General features: G+C 37.9%; 1 protein-coding gene across 6 annotated transcripts in view; it reads left to right on the top strand.

Annotated features, from left to right (window-relative positions):
- SMPDL3A (sphingomyelin phosphodiesterase acid like 3A) overlaps positions 1-23,595 on the top strand; it is a 28,731-nt gene that overhangs the window by 536 nt on the left and 4,600 nt on the right. For 2 of the 6 annotated variants that reach the window (XM_030853550.3, XM_060283653.2), the window contains exons 2-8: positions 4,522-4,735; positions 5,639-5,783; positions 10,332-10,428; positions 11,202-11,371; positions 11,828-12,008; positions 13,784-13,908; positions 16,428-16,976. In XM_030853550.3, coding sequence (XP_030709410.2) covers positions 4,522-4,735; positions 5,639-5,783; positions 10,332-10,428; positions 11,202-11,371; positions 11,828-12,008; positions 13,784-13,908; positions 16,428-16,745 — 1,250 coding nt within the window. In that variant the 3' untranslated portion in view covers positions 16,746-16,976. Of the gene's footprint in view, positions 1-4,521; positions 4,736-5,638; positions 5,784-10,331; positions 10,429-11,201; positions 11,372-11,827; positions 12,009-13,783; positions 13,909-16,427; positions 16,977-23,595 lie in introns of those variants that run through there. The other 4 variants (XR_009558767.2, XM_060283651.2, XM_030853553.3 and 1 more) reach the window with 2 other exon arrangements.

Consider the following 23,595-nt stretch of genomic DNA (forward strand, 5'->3'; position numbering starts at 1 on the left):
GTCCCGCATTTCCAGAGGCCCCGAATCTGCCCAGAGCAGAGGGGGAGCTGCGGGGTTTCAGCTTCTCAGCAGCATAAATTTCAGTGGGACTGAGTTTCTTCTGTTCTGCGCGTCAAATTTGGTGGCCTTTTCTTCCCACCCCTCCAACCCCAGCGCGGTTGCGGCCCTGGCGCTCCGCGCTGGTTAGTCTACGTTAGAACGCACGGGGCCTTCACTTTACCTGGACGCCCCTGGGCTCCCCGCCGGCAGGGCCGATGTTAATTCATTCCCAACGCTTAGCCCAGCGCCTGTACAGAAGTGGTTCTCAAAATGGGGTCCGGCACCAGTAGCACCAGCATCGCTTAAACGCGTTAAAAATGCAAGTTTTTAGCCCCATCCCAGACCTGCCAAACCCGAAACTCTCGGAGAATTGAGCCCCAACGATCTGTTTAACAAATCGTCCAGGTGATTGTGATAGATGCTAGAGTCTGAGAACCACTGGTCCAGAATGGATAAACGTTGGATGAGAGATTTTGTGATGCCACCTGAGCCTTCAGTGCTAAAGGTCAAGGTGCCCACCCTCACCTCCCTGACTCAACTTAAAACATAATTGCTTTGTTATCTAGAGGGGGCGAAATGGGATGGGTGGAGTTGTGTTCTGTGGTTTGGTCATAGCTGTCTCTGAAACAGCTTAGTACTTGGCTCTGAAACCTCCTCTCTTCTCCATCACTTGACTCTCACATGATTACGGAAATGCTCTGGGCAAAAAATGCCTCCTGTTTGTTCAGGAGCCAAGTCCTCATGACTCAGCTGTCAGGCAGTTGAAAGCAAGAACTGTCAATCTTATTTCCCAACTGTCAGTGGTAACAAGAAATTGTCCTCAAATACTTATGCATGCTGCTGGCTTCTGCCTTCATTAAAGCTGTTTTTCTTTAATTATGTGGCTGTCTAGGATTTTGAGATAAAATGTCCTAGGATGCAGGAGGCCCACCCATGGCAAATGCACCTTTTGGTTTTAAGGATCCGATTGCTGAAGGCCTCAATGACAGCTTTCTGGGGTCTAGTGAGTCTCCACTTCACACTGCCCTGTTTCTGTAGGGAAGCTACACCTGGGGAAGAGAGAGGGAGAGGGGGAACCAAGGTTCAAAGACCTGCTGAAGTGTCCATTCAGCAGGTTCACATTGGATATATTAATTCATATGCTTTCTGCTTGATGTGACCTTCTCTCTCCCCCTGTTCCCACCCCAAATGCTAGGACTTCTTTACACCGTGGTGTGTGTGTGTGTGTGTGTGTGTGTGTGTGTGTGCACGCGCGCCAATTCCCGGTCTCAACTTTCTGTACTGTCAAGTCCCAGTGGTCAGAGGACAATAGCCCAGGGAGACTTCACCTGATTGTGTTTGCCACAATTTTTTAGATTTAGTAAGTCAGGACCTGATGGAATATTTGGTAGGAACTGACATTATAAAGAAATAAACAAAAACACCTATTTTAAACAACAACCATATGTCCAAACATCTGAATTATGATATACTAGCTTCTTTGGGATACATTATCCCAAAGATAAAATAAGATTGTTTTGAGCATTTATCCAGATATGTTTACAACACACACACACATACACATATACATATGTGGGAATCTTTTTAAAGATTATCTGCAGAACAAGAAAACAATTGTTGTGTAGTGAAAAGAACACTGGTCTGCGAACCAGAGAATCAATTGAAGTGTGGGCTCTGCCACAGGCCAGGTCTCTGGCCTTGGACACACACACACACACACACACACACACACACACACACACACACACAGTATTTTGTATAAATTTCATTAGAGGTGGGACGTGAGGCCTCCAGAGGTTCATTATTCATAAATCCCAGGTTAAGAACCTGTCAGGGCTCCATTCTTGGCTTCTATTTAAAGACACCCTTCAGTGCACCTACATAATTATTCCTCACTTATCTGTCTAGCAATCCAATGTAGTGGAAAGGGCGCTAGACTGCAAGTCTGGAGAGACAGGTTCCATTTCAGCTTTCATTACTGAGTCACCATGTGATATTGAGGAAATTCTGAATCTGCCTGTGCCTAATTAAAGAATGTTTGTTGAGGACCTACTATAGGTCAGACGTATTCTGGATGCTGGGGATATATAAATCCAGGTAATAGGTTACATCAGAGGAATGTGTCCTTAATGTGTTTCCAGTTTTGTTTTACAAAGTTTAATATATTAATAATTTCATGTCCCTTACTTGTCACAGTATCCCCTATAGGTGTAGCTGTTATCTATCTTACACCAGGCAAGTGAGACGGAAGGACTTCTGTTTTCTGGAAGGACATTTGAATGTGAGCACGCACAGAGAGGTACTGTGTGCAGTGGTTAAGAGCCGTGTGGACTCTGGAGTCAGATTTCCTGAATTGCTGTCTTGGTTCTGCTGCATATGACATACGTGACTTGCACTTAATTTCTGAGTGCTGCAGTTCCTTACCTGTAAAATGGAAATAATGGTCAGTCAATACACGTAAAGCATAAGAAACAGTATTAAACTTACAGTAAGTACTCAGTACATTTCAGCTACTACTTGGAAATGAGGAAATTCAATCTCAGATGCAAGCTTGACATTACAAATGAATAACAGTACAACTAATGTTGAGCTTACCAGATGCCAGGCTCTTTCTGCTACTAAGTCACTTAACCCTCATTCAGTAGACAATAATATTATTCCCATTTTACAGATGAAACAGGTCGAGATCATACAACTAGATTAGGAAGAAGAGCTTGGATTTGAAGTAAGGCGGTCTGATTCCAGAGCCCCCATCCTTAACCATAACACTGTGCTGTTCTGTGTGTAGTTTACTACATACCTTAACATTCTATGAATAATAATGTACATATTTACGTAAAATAGAGATGCAGTATATATTTATACCCCAAGGAAGGGCAGCCACCAGGATGATTCTGAGCTATCTGCCAAACCACTTTATGTGCTGGGTAAAGTATGTCCAAGCTGGAAAAAGAGTTGCAGTACTTTCTGCATTATGGAAGGAAATAACTCTTGGCAAATGTTTTCAAATGGGGGCTGAATACCAAGTAATTGACCGTAAAGACTATTTAATGACTACTTTGTTCTGGATCTTCTGTCTACCACTTCTTAGCTGTGAACTTAAATGTGTTATAAAATTACAACTTTGCAAAGAAATAACATCCTAAATATAGTACACCTTTTCCACCTTAAGTAAACTGCTTTCAGTTTTCTACTTTATTATCCAGCTTTGGGTTTTATCCAAGGTGCATACTTAGCTTTTATCATACTTAGCTTTTATCATTTGTATAGATAAAAGTTTGCATTCTACTTATTTGCTCCATGCTTCTGGTGTAGTACTGCTGCTATGTCACTTCTGATGTTTCCTATTGTAAATTGGTCCTAATCAGAGTGAGCTCCAAATTCAAAGTGTGAAAAAGTCTCAATATTAAAACAGTTTATTGGTCGCATATGAGAAGGCAGCAAAATCACTGAAGATATATGTGAATTAAGTATAAGCAAACTTGAGGGCCCTTCAAAATGAGGGGTCAGATTTTGTCTCTGCCATTTATTAAGCTGTATATACTAGAGCAAATTTTCTAACTGATCCAGCATTAATTTCTCAACTCTAAAATGAGAACAGTGATTCCTACTTCAGAGAGTAGTTTTGAGAATGAAATGACACAGTATATTTAAATTGCTTATTACAATGTCTGGCACATAGTAAATACTTAATAAAGAGAGATACTACTATGATTAACCTGTGTTTCCTTCAATGAAAGAATCTTTCTCAAGATGATTTCCAATCAGGGGTGCTATCAAGTGAGTCTTGGGCTTCTCCCTGAAAACCCAGTGGAAGCATCTTCTTTAACAGATGCTTCCCTTAATATTATAAACATCTTATACAAGTGTGTGATAGAAGATGTTCCTCTGTTAAATAGCTTTTAAGAACCTCTGGCAGTTGGCTATTTTGGGCTGAAAGCTAAACTGAAGACTCTTTTTTTCATTAATATTGAGAGGCAAGATTTTACAAGAAATTAGGAGTGAGATTTATTAGTTACAAGTTCTGCAATCTATTCACTGTGTGACCCTAATAAAACACATATTTTTGTCCATTTTTCTACAAGAAAATAAATAAATTCTAAAACCTTAAATTCTACAAGGAAGGAGACATGCTATTAAGATACAATATGGGATTATTATTGACTTGCCAGAAGGATGTCTCCATATATATCACTATGCAAACTTATGTTTGTCCTGTAGTCTTTATTAAGTAGTCATGCTTTGAGGGACTTCATCAGTTCTGATGTGTGTAAATAGTAAATTCTAGTAAAGTCTTCCTATTGTCTTTAGAATCCTTATTTCTGACAGGGAGTGTATTTAACTTCAGGGCATATGAATATTTAAATGACTAAGGCTTTCCTCTATCACAGGGTGGAGCAACTGTCTCGTCATACTGTAAATATTGGTATGGGAATTCCAAAAGAGAAGTAGGTTTAACCGCATTTATTTTCTCATCACCAGGACAGTTTTGGCACGTGACTGACTTACACTTAGACCCTACTTACCACATCACAGATGACCACACAAAAGTGTGCGCTTCCTCGAAAGGTGCAAGCGCCTCCAATCCTGGCCCTTTTGGAGATGTTCTATGTGATTCTCCTTATCACCTCATTTTGTCAGCATTTGATTTTATTAAAAATTCAGGACAGGAAGCATCTTTTATGATATGGACAGGGTGAGTGATTATATAAATACCCTTAGTTACTCAGTATGTATCTACAGTGTCCTAAACTTCATTAGAATGCCGAATTTCATAAGAATATATATTACGTTTTAAGAATTCTTGGGGTTTAAAAAAATACTAGATCAAATTAATCAACATTATTAGGGATAAGAAAAACTTTAAAAGACCCAGTTTTGTTTCTCTGTTTGTTTGTTTAGAATACAGGCTCTAGAAATATGTCCATGTTAACTAAGAGATGAATCCATAAACAGCGTATTTGTGTCAGTGTCTTGAGGTGTTTATTAATGTGATAATAGGTCTTGATTAAATAATCCAAAAACAAAAGGCAACAATGGGAGTTAACCTGTGATAGCGATTTTGCAAACATCATCGTCTGGTGGTGTAATTAACAAATTCCATCCATCATGACAGAGTGAAGAGGCCTAATATTTCCTGGACCTGAAGTAATGACCGTGGCACTGTTTTAATTTATACATTGTAACTCATTTAATCTTCACAATGGATATTATTATTCCCATTTTACAGATAAGGAAATGAAGGCACTGAGTATCTAAGTAACTTGCCCAAGTGCACACAGCTAATAAATGGCAAACCTGGCACTTTTGGCCCTGGAATCTGTGCTTTTAATTGCTAAAAATTTTTGCCTCTTATAAATCTTCATTCAGGCAGTGAAATAGACTGAGATTTCCAGTTTATCTTTTGTATTTCACAAATTTTCTTTTGTATAGGCTTCCCTGTGGGACAAAGGTAAATGAAGAGTAGTTTATCAACTCTTTATCATCTGTTGATTTATAGTGGAATTTGACGATGACAATACAGCAAGGCATTACACGGGAGTCTAGTGACTTTTTATAGCAACTGATTTTGTTCTCTATGATTCTGTCTCCTTTTCAGGGATAGCCCACCTCATGTTCCAGTGCGTGAACTCTCAACAGACACGGTCATAAATGTGATTGCTAATATGACAGCCACAGTCCAGAGTCTCTTTCCAAATCTCCAGGTTTTCCCTGCACTGGGTAATCATGACTATTGGCCACAGGTAAATTTGACCACAACTTCTAGACATGCTTAAAGGATTTTTTTCCATCAATAGTGTCAAAATTATGCTGATAACTAGCCGATGATAGGGCGTGGGAGGGGCGCTCATGGAGGTGGAGTTTGCTCTGAATGCTAACCATCGAGGAAGGCAAGGCAAGTGCTTTGGGGACTTGAAAGGGACTCCTAATAGTTCATAAAAAGTTATATCCAGGGCTTCCCTGGTGGCGCAGTGGTTGAGAGTCCGCCTGCCGATGCAGGGGACACGGGTTCGTGCCCCGGTCCGGGAGGATCCCGTGTGCCGCGGAGCAGCTGGGTCCGTGAGCCATGGCCGCTGAGCCTGCGCGTCCGGAGCCTGTGCTCCGCAACGGGAGAGGCCACAACAGTGAGAGGCCCGCGTACCGCAAAAAAAAAAAAAAAAAAAAAAAAAAAGTTATATCCATAGCGAGATTTTGGAATCAAATTACCTAGTTTGTGAGTTATTAATTCTTGATTTCCTTTGTATTCTTCCTCAGTTTCTCCTTGCTTTTGAATAATTTTGTTCATTTGAATTTCCATGTTCAGGTTAGCAAAAACGGTTAATGTTGACAAATGTTTACATTTTTCAGAATTTCTATTAGGCCTACTAAACTACCCATACTCTGATCTAAGCTGGATTGTGATTAAAAACAAAAGCATAGAAAATTATCATAAGAACCCAAAAGGGAGGTCCATGTTCAAGATGTGATTCAAGGTAGAGAGCATGTTCAGAATATTTTTTATGCCTGATACGGCCCAGGCTTCAACCTATTAGGGTGGCTGTTTATTAAACAGCCTGTGCATAACAATCGGATAGCAGCGCTGGTTACAGCGATCTGCTATAGCAGTGTAGAATCTTAGATTTGTTCAGATTCAAGAGATCTTAGAGATTGTTGTTTAGTTCAGGGCTTGGCAAACTAGGGCCTGTGGTCCGAATGCAGTGTGACACTTGTTTTTGTAAATAAGGTTTTGCTGGAACACAGCCATGGCTATGCTTTCTGTTTTGCCTGTGGCTGCTTGTGTACTGTAACAGCAGAGTAGAATAGTTGCCACATTGACTATGTGGCCCAGAAGCCTAAAGTAATATTTATTTTTTGACCCTTCATAGAAAAAGTTTGCTGACCCCTTGTCTAGATGAGCTCTTCATTTTACAAAAGAGAAAACTGAGGCCCAGAAATGTTAAGTTGCTTGTTCCGGTGCTCGCAATCACTTAGTGGGAGAGCCCACATCCTGGATCTTTTGTGTTCAGTTAAACAAACATCCTTTCACACATCCTTTACTCTTGCCAGACTAACATATCAATATTTCCTAAACATTATATTTACTTTCATGCCTTTCTTTGTCTACATTTTTCTTTTGGTTTAGCATATCTTTTCCATCTCATGTCCAAAGGCTGCTTAATGAAGGTTTTGATTATAATAGTTAATGAATGTGAATAATGTGACTTTGAAAAGTTGCACTCTATGATGACCTTAAGTTTCAAGTGACTTCTTGAGCCCGGCCTCCTGTCTTGAGATGAACAATATGTGAGTCTTTGCGAGTTGGCCTTTCAACCAGTGGTCAGCTTTTGTTACTGTTGAGATGTTAGACCACACAGGGCAGAGGCTTGGGAATGGGCAATCTCCAGGAATCAGAGGTTACACACATTGTTTTTATATGCTTTATGTGACAGGCAGACTGTTGTAATAGAAAACGTGTGGGGTTTAGAGTCACATTCACTGGAAGTTAAAAACCTGTTCTGTCCTGCTTCTAATAGCTTGAGCAACTTGGATAATGCACATAATTATCCCTGATCATTTGTAAACAAGAGCAGTAATACCTACTTTGCAAAGTTTTGGGGAGAATTAGCGACACTATGTGGAAAGGGCATAGTTTCCTACCTGGCACATAATAAGCCCTCAGTAAGTGAAGTGGTGGTTTTGCAGCATGAAGCAGTGACATGGGACACATGTTTCCTAACTCCCCTGAGGACTGGTTTTATTTTACTTTTATCTCTGCCTTCTTTCTGCAAAGCTAAATCTTATAATAATTCAAGATATAGATGCTATCCAACTTCTAAAATATATCCGATTATATGTACAGCTAGGATAAACTGGCAGCCTTTATACCTTAAACAGTTAATTTTTTTCTCTTCCTAGCTTATGACCTTATACCTGAAAACCTTCTATTATTCTACTGCCGTCCTTCCATCCCAGTTTCAGGAAGGTCAGATGTAACACGAAAGCCCTACAACAAATTCTCCTGGAGACTTCTCATATCTGAGATCAAATTCCAGTGAATGTTAGTAACAAATAAATCGGATGTGTTATTTCTCCACTAAAACCCCATAAACATGTATTTAAACATAGCTACATCAACATACAAATACAGACGCAAATTCCCACCCACTACATCAGAAGTAGATATTTGTGTGGACAGCCCAGGGATTTCTTCCCATTGACAGGCAAGGAAGCAGTCTGGACCAGGGTCCTCAGGTACTCCTACAATGGCAAGGCTGGTGCTACCAAACTGGTGAGTGGGTCACTTCCCATTGTGCAATAGATAACTGGATGTAAGAGTGATGGTAGAAAGACCTGGGATTTAGACCCAGCTCTGGGACTGACCAGCTCTCCCTGGATAAATCACTTAACTTCTCTGGTGCTCATGTTTTTCATACTTAAAATAGACAGAAAAATCTAGAGCAATGTTTATATAATTTTGATTCTACATGACCATACCAGTATCTTGGCATCCATCCCAATGTAAACAAATGGCTAAGATATTAGGTTTTTGATGATGATGATGATAATTACCAATTTTTAATCAGAATTTAGATTGGCCTAAGCCATTGTGTAATTTTCAGACAGATGACTCTGATCGCTGACACGAATTGAAAATATCCTTTGGATAATCAGTTTCAGTTAAAAGAAGTCATTTGCTTATTACTTGCCCTGAATATATTCGTGTTTTCATTATGTATTAGGCACATGTATTAGGAACTAATGTGACTTGGGTGTCATCTTTAAAAAAAAAATAAACTAAGAATTTTAATTACTGATGACAGGGAAACTCCTTTAAGAAATAGGTCTGTGTCACCAATATAGAGAAGGAAATGAAGAGAGTGAAGAAAATGGCTTCAGTTTTTTACCATAATTTTTTGAAATGAAAAATAGGAATAATTACCCAATTTCACAAATGATTTCTGGGTTTTTATTCAGTATGTACTTTCTTGCAGTTTTTTTCCTTCCCCTGCGCTTATGTCACCATAAAGATACTTTATTATAATATGATAAAATAGGATGATAAAAATACGGTGTAATGTATTATACATATATTATTTTAAAAAATCAGAACGATATGATTTAGGCTGACATAAAGAGACTTCAAATCAAAAACATGTTTTTCTCTTTCTAACTTACTTTACTCTGTATGACAGACTCTAGGTCCATCCACCTCACTACAAATAACTCAATTTCGTTTCTTTTTATGGCTGAGTATTATTCCGTTGTATATATGTGCCACATATTCTTTACCCATTCATCTGTCGATGGACACTTAGGTTGGTTCCATGTCCTGGCTATTGTAAATAGAGCTGCAATGAACACTGTGGTACATGACTCTTTTTGAATTATGGTTTTCTCAGGGTATATGCCCAGTAGTGGGATTGCTGAGTCACATGGTAGTTCTATTCTTAGTTTTTTAAGGAACCTCCATACTGTTTTCCATAGTGGTTGTATCAGTTTACGTTCCCACCAACAGTGCAGGAGGGTTCCCTTTTTACCTCACCCTTATAGCACGGGGAACTCTACTCAGTGCTCTGTGGTGACCTGAATGAGAAGGAAATCTAAATAAGAGAGGATATATGTATACGTACAACTGATTCACTTTGCTGTACAACAGAAACTAACACAACACTGTAAAGCAACTCTATACTCCAATAAAACAAACAAAAAATCAAAAACGTGTGGTTATAAGTCTTCATTCAAGAAGTTAAAAAGCTTTATACTAGTATTAACATTCCAGAGGACTTTGTTTAATTCTGAAATCCATCTCCTAGGCATGCTACACCAGGTCCCACATATTCAGGCTAAAACCTGCCTTCAATGTCTCTATAATAAGCATATTCTCACATCCATTCTATACCCCAGTCATGCTGAAACAAGGGCTTGTTTCTGTATATGGCACTGTGTTGGTGTCTGAGCCATTATTTTTGCTTTGATTCCCTTTCTTGTCAACTTGATGAAATCATTATTCAAGTTCTGGTTCAAATGCTCTTTTCACTCTCCCTGCTGACTCTCTGGGCTAGACTTGATTGTTCTTGCTTTTCCACTCCCAGAACCCTTGTGGTGGTACCTAGCACATTGTCTTACAGATGATTGGTTGCATTTTGTCCTCCATCTCCCCAGTTAAGTTGTAAATCCTTGAAAATCAAGTCTATCTAGTATTCCTGCATCTCCAGATGCCTAACATAGTAGTAACTGCTCAAGTGATATTTACATTAATTCATCCACATATCTTCAGAGTTTCACTGGTGGATTATATTGTTTGTGGCCAGGATCAACTGCCTGTATTCACCAGCAAGGTGTACAATGCAGTAGCAAGCCTCTGGAAGCCATGGCTGGATGAAGAAGCTATTAGTACTCTAAGGAAAGGTAAGTGAAAGATTTACTCATCCCTATTTTATCTCTATTTTTTATCTCAGTTCATGTTGTTTAGACTTAGATCTTTAATGTTTGCTTGGGTGTGCCAATTCTGCAGAGTCCCTGTGCCCAGTTTCTCTGGAGGCCTTATCATGTTTGAAAGCCGGGGAGTGGCATGGATGGCGAGTGGGCCCAGGGTGAAGAAAGCAGGGTCAGGGTCCCAGTGGCTGAAAGTGCCACGGGAGCAGGGTGTTCTGTCACCACTGGTTCACAGGTGTGAGTGGGGTTATACCTTTAAGCCTCATCTCACCTGAGATTGTAGCAGCTCTGGTTTATCTGACATTTCTTCCTCAGTATTCTCTGGCAAGATCCATGTGTGTTCCCATTCTTTGGATTTTAGATTTCACAATATCTCTTATCTTAATTCCCCAAACATACAAAAGTAGAAGTTGATGTATTAATCTTTCTTTTATAAAATTCAGTACCTCATTACCTAGTGCCAAAACATTTAGTTATCTTTTCAAGTGAATGTTGGATACAACTGTTGTTACCTCAATTTGTGGAAGTGACAGCACTGGACTTGACACATAGTAGGTTTTCAATAAATGTTTGTTAAATCTGATTCTTATCCAATGACAGCCTATGTATGTGCAAACTAAAGAATAAGAAATAAGTATAACTTGCCTAAATGGAAATTGAAAACCTTAATTAAGATTTTGCCTTCACAGTGTATATGTATCTGTGTGTGTATTATTCCAGAATGTGTTTCAAATTTGTTTTTATAGGTGGCTTTTATTCACAGAAAGTTTCAACTAATCTGAACTTTAGGATCATCAGTCTCAACACAAACTTATACTATGGCCCAAATATCGTGACCCTAAATAAGACTGACCCAGCAAATCAGTTTGAATGGCTAGAAAATACACTGAACATCTCTCAGCAAAATAAGGAGAAGGTAGATGCCATAGACCAACATCATCATGGGATGAACAGAGGGTTAAACTTGTATACTTATTAGACTTGAGTGGGGTCAGGGATTAATAAAAGTATTAAAATTTAAAGATGTTCTTACATGAAACACTTTGTGATTTGCCTCTGCTGTTGTTGCTTGTTTTATTTTGCTTTTAATGCTCTGGGGATTGATTGACATCTGTTGATTTTTTAAAAAAAATTTGAGCAACGTCACAGTTACCTTATATCATAAACCATGTAGTTCCAATAGACAAGTGCAAATATAGGACCATTAATAGTTCCATAATTTCAACTTTTTTTGGTAAATAAATAGGAGAAATGGTATATTTGCTTTCTAAAATTTAATTAATATACTTTCAATCTTGGGTATCTAAATCATTTTGTTGTGAAAAATGTGCGAAAAGATTCTCATCAGTCCTCTTTGTGTTTCTTTCTCCAGGTGTACATCATAGCTCATGTTCCAGTGGGGTACCTGCCTTATTCAAGGAGCATCACGGCAATGAGAGAATACTATAATGAGAAATTGATAGATATTTTTAGAAAATACAGTAACATCATTGCAGGACAATTTTATGGACACACTCACAGAGATAGTATTATGGTTCTTTCAGATAAAAAAGGTAATATAACATTCTATTTGCATCTCCTCAGTCCAAGATGCTAGAACAAAATAGTGAAAATCCATTAATTTTTACTGATCCAGTAAATTAAAAGTTTTATTAATTCTACCTGCCAGCACCTGCTTTTTCTCAGTTACCTTCTGTGAGTGATGGCAACTGTCCAAATCATATTTAGTCCTGCCACTGGGTTTCTTCCTTTTAGCTCCACAAGGCCGTCATCATTTGACTGCTGTTGACACAAAAGCCTCTGAAACCCTCAGTTCACTCAAATGTTCTTTTAGGTTCTCAAGTTTAGAGAATCACCCTTTTTTATTTACCTGCTAGACTCAAGTTTCCTTTGATATGATTAGATTTACTTCTCAGAATTTAAAGAGCAAAGCACAATTTACTGTTGGTTTAAAATAAATTAAGCTCCTACTTTTAAGTGCTTATCGACATTGTCATCTACTCAGCATTAAAAGAAAAAAAATAGAAGAAGCTCTAGCATTAAATAAGACAACGATTATCTATTTTTAAAGATAACTTCTGTATAAGGGCAAGAAAACTGAGAGTTAACAAAATAAGAGTTCTGATTTTTTAGTAGTCAGCCATGAGAAAAATCAATATGTATTTTTTTTTTTTCAGTAATTGGGGAACATTTTTTTTTTTTGCGTTACGTGGGCCTCTCACTGTTGTGGCCTCCCGTTGCGGAGCACAGGCTCCGGACGCGCAGGCTCAGCGGCCATGGCTCACGGGCCCAGCCGCTCCGCGGCATGTGGGATCTTCCTGGACCGGGGCACGAACCCGTGTGCCCTACATCAGCAGGCGGACTCTCAACCACTGCGCCACCAGGGAAGCCCTGGGGAACATTTTTGAAATGCTTTATTTACCTTCTTCATCTAGAATGAGTGGGCTTGGTAAAAATGACCATTTTCAGCATTTGGTAGCTTTTTTACTCAGAAATTTAGTTCTATAATACAGGGGTCCCCAACCCCTGGGCTGCGGACCGCTGTCTGCAGCCTGTTAGGAACGGGGCCGCCCAGAGCGAAGCGTCATCTGCTGTTCCCCATCACTCCTCATCGCTCCCATTACCGCCTGAAGCATCACCCACCCTCCCCACCCATGGGAAAATTGCCTTCCACAAAACTGGTCCCTGGTGCCAAAATGGTTGGGGGCTGCTGTTATAGCAGATATGTGTAAAACATGGTGACACTTAAATCAAATTCTTATTATATAATTATTGGAATATTGTTATAGGTAGAGTACAAAAAAAACTAGCTTTGTCTATTTTGTGTGTGTGTACTTGTAATAAGTTGGATAGTTTTATTATGAAAAATTTCAAATATATATATAGGTAGAGAGAATTATAAGACAAACCCCCATGTACCATCACTTATATTCAATATCTGTCAAGATTTTGCCACATTTATTTTACCTATGATTCTTTATTCTTTTTTCTCTGAAGTATTTGAACATAAATCTCATACATCAACTGTATTTCAGCCCTACATGCTTCTGTATTCATTGCTAAGTATATGGATAACTTACATAATAATAATACCATTAACTTACCTAACAAAATCAACAATAATTCTTTTAATCTCTTCATAGTAAAACTTCCCCTATTTTCTCAAAAGTGTCTCTTTAGTGTTGTTTCAGATCAGGGTCCATCAAGCGTCACACATCATTTGGCCGTTACTTCTGTTAACCTCTTAATCTGGAATTTGTTCATATTTTTAATATAGTTAAACTCAATTATTAAAAAATGTATGTTTATGTACATATATTTTGTCTAGGAAATCCGATAAATTCTTTGTTTGTGGCTCCTGCTGTTACTCCAGTGAAGAGTGTTTTAGAAAAACAGACCAACAATCCTGGTGTCAGACTATTTCAATATGATCCTCGTGATTATAAATTACTGGTAAGTTGGTACAATTTTAGAATTGACCCCATATTTATGCATATCTTTGTAGTTTTCATTAGTTTAGTTGAATGTTTTCAGCACAGCTATTGTGAGTCGTACTTGATGTTGAAATCTCAGGATGTTTTTCTTCTTTTTTATATTTGGAATGTCAGCACTTTCTAAGTGTGGGTTTATGAGGTTAGCCTTTGGGAAGCTGTTTCTGTCTTCTAAGGTCTTCACATTTACATCATTGGGTAGCGCCTTGTTTGTGTACTTACATACATTTGAAACTTTTCACTACTCCATATTTGTTATTAATTACTCTTCTCCTGAACACAGCTATGAAGAAGAATGTAGGCTCTGAAATCATACTGTCTCATGAGTGGTCTTACCCTACTTCTCTGTGTCCTAGTCTATTCCCCTTAAAACTGGGATTAAAATATTACTGACTTCACTGAGTTGCTGTGAGGACTACATGAACAACTATTCTTTTTTTAAAATTTTAATTATTTTTTTATGGCTGTGTTGGGTTTTCGTTTCTGCGCGAGGGCTTTCTCCAGTTGTGGCAAGCGGGGGCCACTCTTCATCGCGGAGTGCAGGCCTTTCACTATTGCGGCCTCTCTTGTTGTGGAGCACAGGCTCCAGACGCGCAGGCTCAGTAGCTGTGGCTCGCGGGCCTAGTTGCTCCACGGCATGTGGGATCTTCCCAGACTAGGGCTCGAACCTGTGTCCCCTGCATTGGCAGGCAGATTCTCAACCATTGCGCCACCAAGGAAGCCCAAACAACTATTCTTAAAGCACGTGGGAAAATGCTTGGCTCACAGTAAGCACTCAATAAATGTTGGCAAAATTTTTTTGTAAGGAAAATAAATCGAGGTGGAACTTTTGAGACAAAAGCTCTCTGGAGCTGGTACATGACTCTATATATCAATTCAGCCTCAAAAGGCCAGGCATTTAGCTTATGGGTACTGCCCCTTTCAACAAATATAATTTGAAAAGAATTTCTCAGTTAAAATCTCTATTGATGTGACTGTATTCTTCTAGGTAAATTTAGTAGGAGATAGATTTGTTAATCCCTAGAGCATGTTTTTACAAGAAAAGATAGGGCAGAAAAAATCTGGTTTAATCCATAAACATTAAATTAAATGAGGAGATAAAACAATTGAGAAAATAGTCCAAAGGAATTTTTATTTATTTATTTATTTATTTTTGGCTGCATTGGGTCTTTGTTGCTGCACGTGGGCTTTCTCTAGTTGCGGCAAGTGGGGGCTTCTCATTGCGGTGGCTTCTCTTGTTGTGGAGCACGGTCTCTAGGTGCATGGGTTTTAGTAGTTGTGGCACATGGGCTCAGTAGTTGTGGCGCACAGGCTTAGTTGTTCTACGGCATGTGGGATCTTCCTGGACCAGGGCTTGAACCTGTGTCCTCTGCATTGGCAGGCGGATTCTTAACCACTGCTCCACCAGGGAAGTCCCCAAAGGAATTCTTTTACAACTATTAGTTGCCTATTTTTGGATCTGAATCTCAGATACACACACACGTGTGTGTGCATGTGTGTGTGTGTATACTGACATAGAAAGATGTACCTGATATAATACTATACCATTTTTAAAAGTGCAAAACACAGTGAAAGAAACAAAATCCTTTCCCACATGGAGCTCACATTTTACCTTTTTGTGAAGTTTAAAAAAAAAAAAAAGTGCAAAACGGTTTGTATAGTTTAATTTCATTTTTTGAAAAAGCCAAAAAGTTAGGAAATAGGTATATATATTCTAAATACTTATATTTCTTTGTACATAAAGTCTAGAACAGCACACTGGAGTGCTGGTAAATGTTTAACAGCTGGTTCACCGGGCAGGGGGAAAAGTGCTTTGATTTGTAGTGTTTGCCAATTTCCATGGAATAAATACTCCCATCATGGCCAATTTCAAGCTGCCAAAGTGATACCAACTAACTTGCAAGATGCCTGAAAATTTGACAGTCAAGCATTTGTGGGCTGGTACAAGCCACCTCCTGCATATGACTGATTTATATACAACTGTTAGCAGTGGTTACTTCTGATGTGTGTGAATTGAACGCTTTTTATTTTGTAAGTCCCTCTGTATAGTTGGATTATTTTGTATTATGTTCTTTCTTTTTTTTTTTTTTTTTTGCGGTACGTGGGCCTCTCAGTGTTGTGGCCTCTCCCGTTGCGGAGCACAGGCTCCAGACACGCAGGCTCAGCGTCCATGGCTCATGGGCCCAGCCGCTCTGCGGCATGTGAGATCTTCCCGGACTGGGGCACCAACCCGTGTCCCCTGCATCGGCAGACGGACTCTCAACCACTGCACCACCAGGGAAGCCCTCATTATTTTTTAAATGAAAAAATATATAGATTTTTCTATCAGGACTCTTTTTCTTTAAAAGCAATGCACACTTCTTAAAATGACTATACTTTAAATTAAGAATGTCACATAAATCCTAATAAGAACTCTTCTTGATATGCAGTACTTCATATGCCAAAAAACGAACCAGGCTTTGTTACTCTTTTTAACTATAGGATGTGCTACAGTATTACTTGAACCTGACAGATGCTAATCTAAAGGGAAAATCTAACTGGAAGCTGGAGTATACCCTGACCCAGGCCTATGACATTGAAGATTTGCAGCCAAAAAGTTTGTATGAATTAGCTAAACAATTTGCAATCTTAGACAGTAAACAGTTTATAAAATACTACAATTACTTCTTTGTGAGTTATGACAGTAGGGTAATTTGTGATGAGAAATGTAAGTCCTTTCAGATTTGTGCAATTATGAATCTTGATGTTATTTCGTATACAGATTGCCTCAAACAGTATTATATAAAGCACAATCCATAGTATTTCACAGCCTGTACTCATAGAAAATGTATCATTGCTCTGTTTCTGAGATCAGTTTGTGGAATTGTTATGCAAAAATTGGTGAGTTGCTGAGTGGGCAGGAAGAATTCCTGTCTTTGCTTTTTTATGATGCCCAAAATGTAGATATTTTTAACATCCTAAATTTTTATTATATCGAATGTATCTAAACTGCCCATTACTAGAATGATGTTTGGATGTACATACCCTATCTTCCAGTTTATATAATTGCATTTAATTTATACTCTTGTTGAAATTGTCATTTATACAATAAGACAAATTACTTTTCTCTAAGTATGACGAATTATTTTTAATATGATAATTTTCAGTCTTTTAATTCATTCTTCTGGAAACTTCATGTGTTAACTGAGGTTCAGACAGTTTTAAGTATCATGAGGTTGACACTGTTTATGCACTATCTATATACTCTTGGGAAAACACCAAGGTCACATTAGGGCCATCTCTGAGTCTATGAAACATCACAGGACATGACCTCACTAGCTGTCTTCATTCTGTGAGTGAAGGGCAGTCCTCTTTAGAACTAAGTTTTAAGGAAGAGAATGTCACGGGAGAATGGCTAAATATTTTATCAGACTTTAAAAATGCAGAAATAGTATTTATATGTTGCTTACAGATACATGTAATAGATTCCCCCAGAAGAGGTGTGTTGGTAAACATCAAATACAGGAATGTTGGAGGTTAATGAATGGGAAAGTTGATTGGGGAGAGATATATAAGGGGATTTAAATGTGTTGGTAAAGTTTTCTTTCCTAGTTCAATCAATTTCCTAGTGGCTATGTTAATGTTAGCTCTATTTTTCTTTATATATTTTTAAATATATTAAGTACTATAGAGATCCAGCCTTTAAAGTTGATGATACTGGCTCTTCTACGGAGAATGATTCATAATGAAAGCATGGAGACGCTTGGAGGGTTTGAAGTAGTCTAGTAGAGAAGGGACTGTGGGGGGTGCTGAGGTGCTGGCAGTGGAGAGAAGTAGCCCTTTTGTGATATATTTGGTAAGTAGAAGCAGCAGGATTTATTGATGGCAAGGATGTACGAGCTAAAGTACAGAGAGAAATAAAGGATGACTGCTAGATTTTTGGCTGGAGAAACTGGTAGATGGTTGTGTTATGAGGGAGTTGGGATTACTAGAAGAGGAGAGGGCTGGCGGGGAGTGTGAGGGACACAGAGCAACAGATTAAGAGTACTATAGTGTACTACAGCTGATACAGGCTACCCAAGAATTCCTCTAGTTCTTTAAACATTTTTCTATTCTAATCATCTCTAAATTGAGAACTTAAGGATTTATTTTAAAAAATAAATTAGTACCCTAAGAAAGCAGCCAAACAACTCAGACTCTACTACTGTGATTGTTTCTACAATATTTAAAATTCATTAGGAATAAACATGACTTACTTATAGGAATGTATCATCTGCCTGCCTCCCCACTGGTACTGCCTAAATCATTCTAGACAAACATCAAGGACACTTAAGGAAAGGAAAAATAGTATTAATTCAGTTATTGATGAGCTATCTATTCTTTTGGTAGAGAATGGATTTTCTCAAGCTACAGCATCCCCTACTTGAGTTGCTTCTCCTTGGAGCAATTGTGTGTGTTAAGCATAATTAGGCAACCTTTCCATGAACACAGAAAGAAATAATAAGGTAAGGATCATGTTTATTTTATAATTAGTTTTTCAAAACATACCTGAAGTTCCTGTTTTACAAAATTCTCCTCATTAAAATTTAGTGTGATTCATCATCCTTAACTTTTAGTAAAACAAATTTCTTTCTACAATCTGTTATTTAATTTTAAACAAATCAGTATAAAACTCCTCCCTTTTATTGTAAAACTTCAGGTCTTTTGCATTCTATGCTATACATAGTACATTCCCTTATGAAAGTTCTATGTCCCCAAACTGGTGGTTTTAGGAAGATGGCTGTGAGTGTCCCCTGACCATTGCCTTGTAGGCTTGGAGGACTGTTCTTTATGCAGGACTAGGGACCCAGTGGTCCTTTTGGTTTCTGTAGCCTTTGTTCCTGCCTCAGTGAAGACTCTTTCCTCCCATCACCACCCCATATTCTAATTAACATAGATTGTCAGTTTCTAAACACACATGTAATTATACATTTCAAAAGATTTTCAATATGTGTGTTTGATAACTTACTTGAATTCAATATACGTAACTCAAAACTCAACAGTAAGAAAACAACCCAATTTTTTAAAATGTCAAAAGATCCAAATACTTCACCAGTGAAGAAATACGAATGGCAAACAAGCATGTAAAAAGGTACTCTACAACATTAGTCATTTAAAAAAATGTAAACTAAAAAGTAAAAAAAAAATTTAAAGTAAGTAAATTACTACTACACACCGATTGAATTGTTTTTTGAAAAATTGACAGTGTCGAGAACTGGTGAAGACAGAACTGAAATTCTTATATATTGTTCTTTTCTCCCCTTTTTAAAGTGGTACACTTTGTTGGATTAATTTCTATTCTTTTATTAGCTTCAGATGTAGCATATATTTCAATTTCCTAATTTATTATAAGATTGGGATTTATTTATTTTTCATTTTTAATGACATTTATTGTTTTCTTTCTAATTTTACAAGTGATACATGTTCATTGCATTCAACTAGAAATACATAAAAGGATAAAGTAAAAAGTAACAATCACCCATAATCCCCACCTCTCATAGGTAATGACCATGAGCAGTTTGATGCATTTACTCTGTGTCTATATATGCATATATTTTTAATAATGAAAGAATAATTGACCTACAACACTATGTTAGTTTCAGGTGCATGACATAGTGACAGGATATTTCTTTATATTACAAAATCATCATGATGAAAAGTCTAGTTACCATGTGTCACCATACACAGATATTACAGTATAATTGACTATATTCCTCATGTTGTACATTTCATCTCCGGACTCATTTATTTTATAATTGGAAGTTTGTACCTCTTAATCTCCCTCTTTTACTTCACCCATACCCCCATCCACCTCCCCTCTGGCAACCACCTGTTTGTTCTCAGTATCTATAACTCTGTTTCTGTTGAATTATGTTAGTTCATTTGTTTTCTTTTTTAGACTGCACATATAAGTGAAATCATACAGTATTTGTCTTTCTCTGTCTGACTTATTTCACTTAGCATAATGCCCTCTAGGTCCATCCATGCAATTACCCATTTCTTCACCTTTGCTCACATTGTTCCTTTTCCCAATCTAAAGTCCCCCATTTCTTGCTCTCTCTAATATTGTTTTTCTTAAGACCTCACATAAAAACTACCTTTGTTGTCAAAACTTATCTGACCTCTTCAGGCACACTTAATCTTCTCTCCTTGGGGCCACCATCGTTACCTTATTTAAAACCATCAATGCCATTTTTCTCTGTTCCCTCTCTTCCTTTAGTTCTGAGAGGACAGGGCTCTGCTTTACCCAACTTTGTATCCCCATCACCTAACACAATGCTTGACAAATAGGTAAGTAAGCTTTATAATGAACAGTATCAAATTAATGAAATTATATCTATGTTGGGAGATATTTTTCTCCATTTCTTGCTGATGGCCAAATTCCTTAATGACTAGATAAAACCATCTATTATTATCATTAAGCAGCAGAGATTAAAGGTTGAAGATAGAAATGTTTGGCTTAGGCAATCCGTTGATGGAAACATTTACACTAATGGGTAACAAGTTTAGTCAGCCATCCTACGTGCCTGATTCCAGTTGAGACAGAGATGATGGATTCTGGCATTGGCATTGGCAGGTTGGTGAAAGAGAACTGAGAAGGGAAGTGGGGATTTTGAGACATAAGAAAAGAAGGGTAACCTGTCCTCTCACATGCTGGTAAGGAAAAGGGCTTAGTGAGTAGAAGGTCATCGGGAGGCCATATGATAAGTTGATGAGGTCAGGGATTCTAGTTTGTGTAGTCCAAGGTACTTACCTCTCTGTAATTCAGTTTGTCTCGTCAATTAAAATGAGAGTTATAGCATCACCTGATTTATAACATTATTGTGGGAACTAAGTGAAAATGTAAAGTGCATAGCTCAGTTTCTGGACATTGTAAGCATTATGTAAAAGTTATAAATATTAATATGATTTTTGACATTGTTAGATGCCCACAGAGAACAGAGTAGATTTGACAGGGACTTGGAAGTACAGAAGATGGAAGATGAAGTCAAGGAAAACAGAACCTCATACTTTTCAGTGTTGTTCTGGGGAACGTTCAGTTTATACACACATAAAGCCACAAGCACTGTGTTTTGTATGGCACAATTCTCTCCACAAATATAGGGTTCCTGTGGTGTTCCAGGTGCTGTTCTATGTGCTAGGTAAACAGCAGTGAACAAAACAGATGAAGATTCCTTCCTTTATGGAGCTCATTCTAGCGTGCGCATTACTGTGATGAGTGTGTGTGTGTGTGCGCGCGCGCACGCGTATGGGCGCAGCTTATGGGGAACACTGATTGCCTTTGAACCACATTGCACATAACTAAAACTGATTTAACAATTAAAGTATTTTAAATGTTTTTAACAGGATCACCTTCATTACAATGGACTTCATTCCCAGAAACTATTGAGTAGGGGTTGTGACTGTCATGTCACAAAACAAGAGGGTCAGAAATACTGACAACTGTATTACAAAGATGTCCACTTGAGCCTTTGCTATTTGGGAAGAATGATAAAAAGTTGCTAAAATGATTGCTTTGTCTAAAACCATATAATCGCAAAAACATGGAAATGGCTGTCACAACATAGAAGATAAACCTATGTTCTGATCAGTCTGTCAGGCAGGTTTTGTTATTTTGCAGATTAATACTGAGGTTCCTGCCGGATACTACTTACAAAATCCCTTTTTATGTGTGTGTCTTGAAAGCATTTATTCTCAGATCACCCAGACAGCAATGGGATTGTGCTTGGAACAAGGACTGGAGTTACAGGGAATGTTGTGATATAGTCTTCACTAGTCTTCTTTCCTGTTAAGCCTGCAAATGACTGCCAAGTGATATCAAAGCACCATAGCAACAGCCTGAGGCAGTTTTTATTCACCTGAAAATTCATTAACCACCAGTCCCCTTAAAATCTAGCTGGAATCTTTAGCTGAAATATCCGTAGTTTCTTTTAACCCTTCATTTTTTTGCCAAGAGTTGGTAGCATTGATTTTAGATATATAAAGATATTAAAATCCTTTGAAAATAAAAGAAGTCACTTAAAAATTTTAAATACCATCTACTCATCATTATATTTTAATGGATATGTTTGCTACAGAAGAAAGAACCAAAATCTTTCATTTGGAATCTTTATGCTTTAGACGCAAAACAAGATCTTTTCAATAAGAGTACATTTAAGATGTTATTTATCTTCTACATTTGAGCATGACAGACCACAGAATATCAAATTGGGGGCTCCCTTGTTTAGAAGCCATACTGGGTTTATTTAAGTTACTCATATGTTCAGTAATTATTTTTATGGAAAAGGGAGGAGTAGATTCATACATTTATTCATCAAACATTTTCTTAATGCCTGTTACGTGCAGGGCCTGTAATTGAAACCTGAAACAAAAAAGAAGACATATACATAAGTGGACAATTAAAAATTATTATACTCACCACAGAAAGAAATTGTAATTATGTGACATGATGGAGGCGTTAACTAATGCTAAGGCATTAACTCTATTGCAGTATATAAGTATATGAAATCAATGTGTTGTACACAAACTTACACAGTGTTATATGTCAATTATATCTCAGTAAAGTTGGGGGGAAAAAGCGCTATCAGGATATGAGGATCTAAGTCAAGAAATTATATCCACCCTTCAAATTCATACCACAAACTCTTAGAATGGACATAATTAAACGTTAGTCTTTAGAGACATTTCTCTGAACCACAGATAATTTTGTGCCAATCAGTGCTGCAATGTTTAAGTAGATTTGAGCCAAGAGTGGGACAGAAGCATTCTAACAAAGTTTTTAAGAGGATTTACATTAACTTGATAATAAAACTTTCTCCCCCTCCAAAAAAATTACTGTAGTAGATTAAATCTTACTGATTTGCTCTCTTATTTTGCCTGAACCTTTATAGTTATGAGTTCTTGGGTTTTTGCATTTGATTGAGGATTTTAACAAATTTTCTAAACGTATTTTGGTTCTTGAGATGACTTATTTTAAAGATACAGTTCTGGGCTTCCCTGGTGGCGCAGTGATTGAGAGTCCGCCTGCCGATGCAGGGGACACGGGTTCGTGCCCCGGTCCGGGAAGATCCCACATGCCGCAGAGCGGCTAGGCCCGTGAGCCATGGCCACTGAGCCTGCGTGTCTGGAGCCTGTGCTCCGCAATGGGAGAGGCCACAACACTGAGAGGCCCGTGTACCGCAAAAAAAAAAAAAAAAAAAAAAAAAATACAGTCCCTCTCTGGGTCTAAAGGCTCAATGTTTTCTTTCCTTTTGATACATTAGTTTTGTATAATATCTATGGTGGACTTTTTCTGTCATGCAGTTTCAAACGAGGTGCACCTAGTTCTGGATTTTCCCAAGAGAATGAAGAGAGTTTTCTCATTTGTAAAATAGAGATAATAATAGTATTTCACAAAGACGATTGTTATGAATCAAATTTTGTAAAGCATATAAAACAACCTTTGACACATAGTTAGTGCGACAAAAATGTAGTTAAATGAGATAAAATATACATTATGCTTGATCCCATTCATTGTCTCCTTGAGTGTTGTGAATTAACTTATTCTCAGCTTCTTTTTTGGCAGATAATGGTAGCCATTCCCAAATTCTGGCCTGTCAGATAATAATGAAAACAAGTTTCATCCAGATTA

This window comes from Globicephala melas, chromosome 14, assembly GCF_963455315.2.
Source record: "Globicephala melas chromosome 14, mGloMel1.2, whole genome shotgun sequence".
NCBI lineage: Eukaryota > Metazoa > Chordata > Mammalia > Artiodactyla > Delphinidae > Globicephala > Globicephala melas.